Source organism: Corvus brachyrhynchos, unplaced genomic scaffold (genome assembly GCF_000691975.1).
Source record: "Corvus brachyrhynchos isolate BGI_N302 unplaced genomic scaffold, ASM69197v1 scaffold162, whole genome shotgun sequence".
Lineage (NCBI taxonomy): Eukaryota > Metazoa > Chordata > Aves > Passeriformes > Corvidae > Corvus > Corvus brachyrhynchos.
Genome location: NW_008236696.1, coordinates 3,223,944 through 3,232,087, shown reverse-complemented (window position 1 = coordinate 3,232,087; position 8,144 = coordinate 3,223,944). Strand labels below are relative to the sequence as shown.

At 45.4% G+C, this 8,144-nt stretch overlaps 1 protein-coding gene across 3 annotated transcripts in view; it reads right to left on the bottom strand.

The window, feature by feature from the left end:
- Positions 1 to 2,810: 2,810 nt before the first annotated feature.
- MFN1 (mitofusin 1) overlaps positions 2,811 to 8,144 on the bottom strand; it is a 22,455-nt gene continuing 17,121 nt past the window's right edge. For 2 of the 3 annotated variants that reach the window (XM_017726917.1, XM_008644487.2), the window contains exons 14-18: positions 7,750 to 7,979; positions 7,105 to 7,260; positions 6,375 to 6,571; positions 5,033 to 5,167; positions 2,811 to 4,333 (exon numbers count right to left, since the gene is read on the bottom strand). In XM_017726917.1, the coding sequence (XP_017582406.1) occupies positions 4,264 to 4,333; positions 5,033 to 5,167; positions 6,375 to 6,571; positions 7,105 to 7,260; positions 7,750 to 7,979 (788 nt within the window). In that variant the 3' untranslated portion in view covers positions 2,811 to 4,263. The remainder of the gene's footprint in view (positions 4,334 to 5,032; positions 5,168 to 6,374; positions 6,572 to 7,104; positions 7,261 to 7,749; positions 7,980 to 8,144) is intronic. The other variant, XM_017726918.1, reaches the window with a different exon arrangement.

Here is an 8,144-nt window from a genome sequence, read left to right as displayed (position 1 = left end):
TTTTTTTTTTTTTTTTTTTTTTTTTTAACTCACAGCTGCCTTGAGTGAATCATTCTGGAAATTTGTTACTAAGGAATTTTAAGAAAATATTCTTTTTCTAAAAAAATTTTTTTCTGTAGAAGTGTGTTTTGAACCAATTTCCTAGTCAACACCTTTGCCAAGACCGGTGCCATTTTTACATTCTGGTATTAAAACTGGTTTCTACTTGTGAAACTCCAAAACCAATTTTACAGCTGTATATAACTTTTCTTACCAGTTCAGGTAGCCTGTCACAGTGATAGTGGCTCTTGTACAGGTATTACTGCCGATAACTTCACTGTCATTGTTGGATGGCTTTTGTCTCTTGGATTCAGCTGCTTTTAAAATAAATACTAAGGAATGCCAACTACTTGCTGAGGTGTCCAACGGCATCACAGAGCTCTGCCTGCCCCTGCTCCTCGGTCACCCCAGGTCTGAGGGTCTCCGGTGTTGGTACACGCGAGACCTGGAGCAGCCTGAGCACAACGGGGGAAACGGCGTCTGGTGTGTCTTTGGAGCTTGTAGGAAGCCTGTGATAGATCCTGCCCAGGTGACGTTTGCTGTTCCAGTACTGCCCTGGCTGTAGGTTAGTTTTCAAGCACATTCCAGTACCACAGATACTGGGTGATGCCACGGAATGAGTGAGGCTGTGGCATTCCCGTTTTCAAACGGCTGGCAGGGACCTCTTGAGGTTGATGCCCCAGCTAAAGTGGAGGTGGCTTTTATGGTAGAAGCTCAAACTCCTCCTAAAAGAAGGAAGGAAATAAAATGACCCTTGATAGGTTTTACTTAAAAGGTTTTACCCCAGCTTTGAATTTCAAAGAAACTGGTGTGTGCCTGCAGTTGTCGTGGGCCCATGTGTGCAGCTTGTGTGACTTCTGACTCCGCACTGTGACAGCAAACTCACAGCAGGTCTTGCAGCGTGAGTGGGCACATCTTCACTGGCTTTAAAAGTTTGCAGCCAAACTTCATCCTTAGCTGAATTTCAAATAAGTTGTGTCATTACAGAACTGGAGTAACCAAGAGCATTGTGCCAAACAGTGGCAGAGTAACTCTTGCCCAGCCTCTCTTCTAAAGGCAATCGGTTATGGCTCGGGAAGCAGAACCATGTGCTTGGTGTAACAAGATTTATTTTATTTTGGTAATTTGTCAGCATTTTTTAATGTGATTTGACTTTGCAATAGAGTTCTCCCTTCAGGCAAGTGCCCAGCCTGGGTGTGTTCCCATCTAGCCTTGGATGGCTATTTATTGGTGGAGAAAGCGGTTGAGATTCTGGAAACCACAGAAAGCTGCTGTGGCTTCGTGCTGATGTTTGCTCGTGTACTTCAGTAATGTAGCGTGGTTCCATCTGTCTCCAGCCTTTTTCCTTCCAAACACTGCTGTCCTCTGCTGTGCTGAACTGCAGATCCATGGCAGTGCTGGCAGAGCTGACAGCTCCATGCAGTGACAGGATTTGTACCATTCCAAAGGGAACATGGATTAAAGAGGCTTTTCCTGCCGCAGGACAGGGCCTGACCTTGCCCTGGCAAAGCTGAGCTGGAGCAGCAGCAGGTCCCAGTGTGTCCTTACTGTAATGCATGGGTTGGAAGTAGCTGACTCCTTACTTCAGTTGTGTAACTGCTTGTCCCACAATGAAGTTCACATTAATTACTTCAAGGTGGAATGAAAACATTGTGAAAACATTCCAAGAGTTGTAGTCTGTCCTCTCTGGGGACACTGTCACCTCCACTAGGTTTAGTGCTGTGCTTTAAGATGTTGGTGAGAGTTTTGGCTAATTGGACTAGTTGGTATCAATGGTTGTGTAGCAGAATGGCTGGTTTTGAGATAGCATTTCCTGTACAAGTACTTAGCATGGGTTGATGGTGCACTGTGTATCCAGTACTCTGGCATGCATGCTGGTCACACTCCTCCTACACTTCAGAGGCACCAGAGCCTTTTATCCAATTGCTGGTTATGTAAAATACATGCAGAATGTTAATGCAGTGTTGTTATGGTAAATGTGTGAACAGTGTTACTAATTGATATAACTGATAACAGATTACATGTGCCTGACATTCTTATACCACACAGTATGTTTAGGTTTTAACTAATATGGACTTCAGTGGAATAGTCTTAGGTATTTCAAGCCTTTGTTTTACTTACACAATGGTGCTCTCTTTGTGTTTTCTTTTTTTTTTTAAATAAAAGCATCTGAACACTTGTAGTACATATTACATCCAAAGGAGTCCAAAACAAAGTGCTTCTAAACATGCTTAATTTTACTTTGCCTTTAGTTCCCAGCATCTCTCATCAGCTTGTTTTGTTTTGTTTTTACTTGTTGCTGACTACTTTGGAAAACTTTGGTAATGTTACCAATTATGAAGTGATTCTGCACTGCCTTTGGATTGTGTATGTATTCAGAAACAGTCTTAAAGCTTTTATTTAAGCTATTAAAAAACCAGGGACTTGTGCCATTTGTTCTTTAACAGTGCTGTTGTAAAAAGACTTCCCTGTGACAAAAAAATCACTTGCTATGAACTTTGTTTATAGCTTTTTTTTTTTCCACGATGGATCTTTTTCTTTGTATTTGTACAGTGGCTCAGTGAAAGATGTTGCCATGAGTTGATATTGTAACCAATAAACAAGTGCTTTTAACCAGCCTGGGTCAGTTGTCAGTGTTGGGTTAGAGCAGCCCCTGGCCTGCAGGTGTCCCTGGGATGGGGATGGAGCAGCCACACAGCAGCAGCCGGGACCTGGGGGAATGATGTGCAGGTCCTCACCTGGGGTAGAGCTGCCAAAGAACTTACCAGAGCACAGGGGTAGTACTTTTTTTTAATAAATAACTGTAGAACACATGCATTGAAAGTTTTATCTTGATACAATGTCAATACAAATGCTCCACAAACAGAGCACTGATACACACAGCTGTGCCCTCACCCACACCAAAGCTGGGCTGTTAACTCACTGGTGGATGCCAGAGTTTTCTTCAAACCCCCAGGACTCCCCATGCACAGTCAGAACAAACAAACACCTGAACACACTGGAACTGTTGTCTTCCCTTAACACCTCTAGCATTACATCTTACCTCTATTTCTTGATGAGATAGCCCTTAGTTACTGGAACATAGCAAGTTCCTATCCCTTAGAGCTGAATCTTTAATTTAGTCAATGTTAACATTGCCATAAAAATATATAAATACTCTGAAAAGGCTTTTCTTTTAAAATAATTTTAAAAAGTCTAGTTTAGAAAAAAGTAGATGTTGAATGACTGCAGACAGCAACAGCAGAAGCTTTTTAAAGAGGCTTTGCTGCAGGTGAGCAAGAAAGGACTCCAGCACAGCTGCCTGGAGTCTGACCTAAAGGAGACCTGTTCTACAGCAGAACCCGCTACAGCTGCACTGGTCAGGGAGCGATGGGGTTTCCCCATGTCCTGCTCCCTGAAGCCAGCAGCAGGAGCTCCAGGTCCGTCCTGACACCCTGAGCTTCCCTACCCAACCTGCACCAATCCTGTCCAGACCATCTCAGCAAAGCCTGCTGTGCCTGGCTGTGAGCTCAGGGTGGTGACACACCTGAGCTCACTGGACCATGGCTCTAGCCCTGTGCTCACAGGCAAAGGACCACTTCACTGTGCTACCAACTGCAAGAAATAGGTCCACTTTTACTTAAGCAGTGCCCTCTTGGCTCAAGGAGGTGGCCCACTGCATCTCCTTAGTGCCGTTCACCCCCATCTTTCGCTGTGCTTTAAAGAAGAGGAACTGCTGCCCGACACACTGGCACCTGCTTTCCAGACTTGCCGGAGTCCTTTCCCACGCCAGAGTTTGTACTTCCCTTCACTAAACAAAATCAAACCCACACGGAAAACCAGCATTCTCCATCCCTGGACAATTCGTTAGCAGGTGAAAGCAGGAGACTGGGCTAAGCTCTCTCCCTGCCTAAAGTCCTGGATGCCAGGAAGCGAGACTTGCCACTGCTACATACTCAGGAAAACTAGCACGGATTTGGGGTTTTATTGTCTAGTGCCCAAAAAAATTTAGTGTTTAAAGGTAATTTTTAACCCAAAATCTGCAAAACAAACATAACACTCAAGAGTACCACAGCTCTTCAGTTTGGTTCACCATCAGAGTCCAAGTTTTACAACAAAAAATGCCACCCAGAGTAACATTAAAAATGTAAATTATTTCAAGTGACTCCACAGAGTAGAAGTGTCACCTGTAAAATTTCTACTTTGCCCTACAAAGGAGCACCAGGAACGTTCCACAATGACATTTTATTTACTCTTTTGAAGAAAATGTTTTGTGAAGCGATCTAGTTCGTTCTCAAGGTGAATGGCTTTATTTCTGTAAAACAAACAAAAGCAAGGAATTTACTTCAGTGCTGGGAACATCCCAAAGGCAGGACTGACATCAGTGTTTAATTTCTATTCCTCTACTGAGACCCCCCAGCACTAATAAAACCTAAAAGCAGGTTTTTAGAAGAGGTTTGTGGGGGGCAGATATTCACCTGACAGTGGTGGTGGATGCCCAAGGCCAGAAGGCAACAGCCCAGAGCCAGGGCAGCCTTTCAGCAGGGGGAAAGAACAGGAAACTACAGCTGAGGCTGCTGCCAAGTCCCTGAACCACCAACTGCTGGGAGTTCCTCCTCTGCCTACCCCTACTACTGCACCAGCAGTACTGCACTGGATGACTCGACACAGCACAGCTGCTCTCCTGCTCTGCTCTGGGGACGGGGCTTTGGGAAGGTGCCACCCTCAAGTTACTGACAGGAGACTACAAGTCTGGTCAAAGGCCTCTCTCTCATGCACTAAAGAGAGATAAGGGTAAAGATTATCTAAAAAATAGTATTGCTGGAGGTTAGCTAATTCACTGAGGCAACAGCATACATTTATTTAACTTACCCTGAGCTGTTCAGGGTATCTTTGCATCATCCCCTTCTGCACCTGAGCTAACCTAGTTCGACTCCAGAGTAATAGTAGGCACTGATCACTCTGAAGTCAGCAGAGCTAAGAGCTGCTTGTGGCCAGTCACACCAAGACTTACCTCAGCTGCTTGGAGCTGCTCTGTATGTTCTCCAGCTGATCTATTTCTTTGGAAAGCCTAGCTATTTCTTTTTCTAGGTTTTTCTCAGTAATATCCACCTGCTGACAGAGTCGAGCAAAGGTAGTGGCCATTTCCCTAAAGTGAAAACAAGTTTACAATCACGATTTACAGGAGTTGATGCTAAAAAAAAAAGTAAGAAATAAAATCTCATAGCATTGCAGTGTGCAGAACAGAGCAATCAAAGCCTCCAGCTGTTACGGGATTACAGAATAGCAGAAAGCAGGAAAATTGGGTACTTTTTAAATTAGAAAACAAAACCCTCAACACACCAAACACACCTCAGTCTATGCCAACATCGTGCCTGGCCATTTTCATAGAACATTAACAGGGACAAGTCTGAGATGGGGCTCTGGCTGTGGCAGGAGGTGCTAGAGCAGCCCCACAGCCCCAAGCTCAGTGCCCTGTGCCACATGCAATGCCCTGCTCACATGAATGTGAGTCCTGTGCAGGGTGAGAGTGCCCCAGACCTGCCTCCTGGGGCACCCCATCCTATGTCCCTCCTTAGCCACATGCTCCAAACCCAGTTGCAAAACTCATCCTTACACAAAGGGAAAACAAACCCAGTTACCAGCCCGGGCCAGCATCCAAGCTCTCAGGCAGGAGAGGAAGCACCCTCTCCTCTCTACTGGAGCATTGGTTTGAGCCCAACTCTTCCATGTCCTCACAGAGCTGCTGGACACAGGGATGGATCTCTTTCCTCTACTGAAGCTTAACTTTTTACTATTCCACTTTTTTTCTGTTCTCTTTCCAAAACACTTTCCCACCTGTCTCTGCTAAGCAATGTCCAGCTGATTGTCTTCCTTAGCCTCTTGTTGAAAATACGTGTTTTGATTAAACTATTATTTTGGAAAATTAGGCCTGCTAATGTGCCCTCTAGCCCCCAGGGTGCAGAACACCTCTCCCGTGTAGCTCATTCAGAAAGGCTCTCGAATTCATCTCCTGCAGTGCAGAATAGCCACCACTGGCTGCTCAGAACGTGCCCATAACAGCCCTTGGGGAAGCAGCTCTGCTCATCCTTATAGGGACTCCAAGGGCAGAGCAACTTGGCCTCCACTAGAATGACCTCTCACGTGGCACTGGACAAAAGAGAGCCACCATCTTCAGAGCACCTCAATCAGCCACCCACACATGCAGGTATTGGCCTTTTCAGGTGGGCATTTTAAACTCTCTTCAAGTGAGAGAGTTTAAAATGCGCCAAGGGACACTACAGGTGCCTTCCCACATCGTGCAGGGCCAGTGCCAGTGGCCTGCCCAGTGAGGGGCCGGCCTGTGTGACACTTACTGCTGCACCTGGTGGCTGCAGTTGGCGCTGGTGAGGCTGACGATCATCTGCAGCTTCTCGGTGGCGTAGTTCACAAACTGCTGCTTGAAGGCTCTCTCCTTGGCCCGAGTGGTCCAGGTCAGCCTCTCGTACAGGTACAGCAGCCCGTACATGCTCAGGGAGAACGAGATCAGTTTCCAGCCTACGGTTTTCCAGATCTGAGAAAGAAAATCTTCGTTAGCTTAAATAAGTTGCCCTACAGAGTAAAATCTAATTCCACCCATCTTTTTTAAAATCATCTCCACAGCCCTTCCACTGGATTTATTTAAGAAAATGAATTTTTTCCGTAATACTACTGCGGAGCAATACAGCTACACTCACAGGAGCAGGTCCCCAATGGCACAAAGAACGTGCAGGTTACAGAAGCCTTCCTGCTCTTTCATGAGGGAAGGACCAAACTCCAACTAAATTCAAACTGAAGGAGGTACCATCAGATCACCATTTAATTCAGCCATTGAACACAGACTTATGGCACAGAGAATATGCCCAGCTATCCTCAGAGCGATTAGCCTGGTTTCTCATGATGACTGTGGGTATCCATGACCCATGACTGTGGGTATCCAGGGCACTGCATGTGCTCATCTGGCCCAGTGTCAAATCCATGGCACACTCTGTTTTACACCCCAAGCAGGACAGAGCAGCTCAGCCTCTGCCATCCCTTCCAGCAGGGAATGCTGCCAGTACTACTTGCCATTCCGCCAACAACGATGATGCTCATGGAGGTCCGGGATGTCAGCGAGGCTAAACTCAACACCAAAGGAACCATAAAGTCATCCTGGGGCACGTTCTCGGGAGTTACGGCGGGAAGGCTGGCGGCAGACGGGGTGCTGGCTAAAGGACCAGGGATCTAGAAGATGGCAACATGGCAGCCTGAGTCTCTAAAAGCATTAAGGAACTACACAGATGGGTTTTATTTTCATATATTCAGGCTTTGATTTACTTGAAGGAAACCCTTCAGCAGAGAAATCTGAACAAGACTCCTGAGGAGCAGTGGAGGCTTTGACAGTTCCTCCAACAGAGAATAAGCGTCTGCATAGGGCTGGTTCCAAACTAAGGATCCAAATGTTACAAATGGAACAGGCTACCCAAAGGGTTCAATCCAAAGGAAAACCAACTTGTGTAACAGCTGCAGAAAGTTCAGGAGATGTTTTTAGTTCCATTCTAATCCTGAATATAATCCAATAAAAACAACCCTCACCAGAAATATTTCACACAATGGGTCTAGGGAAAGGTAGCAGGAGGCATGCAAATAGCACTGGCAAAGAGTAAAAATCAGTATATTCTCATCAAGGTAAAACAAGGCACTCAATGGCAGCGCAAGCTCCGAAGGACTCACATGTAGGTTTGGATCTGCTAATCCCAGGAGTACCTTCTGAGCTTGTTTAGGACCCAAGAAACGGTTTACAAGAGAAGTCCATCCCAAAGAAAAGTGGAACATGATATCCTCTTGAAAATCTGCACACAGGCTATGACAGTTTAGATCATAGCTAAGGTCAAACTTCCTGCATGGAATTAGCAGGTGGAGCTGATCCTGAGCACTAGAAGGCAACAATGGTTTCAGATTTTCTAGAAATAAGAACAAACAGTAAAGATGAGTTAACATTAGAAGAACAGCTTATTCACAAGCAGTATCCCTGCACTGCTGACCAACTTTGTCAATTTAGAGAATCTAAACTGACCAGCACATTATTTATTTATTTGTAAAATCAGTGGCATTTCAGAAGGATTGAC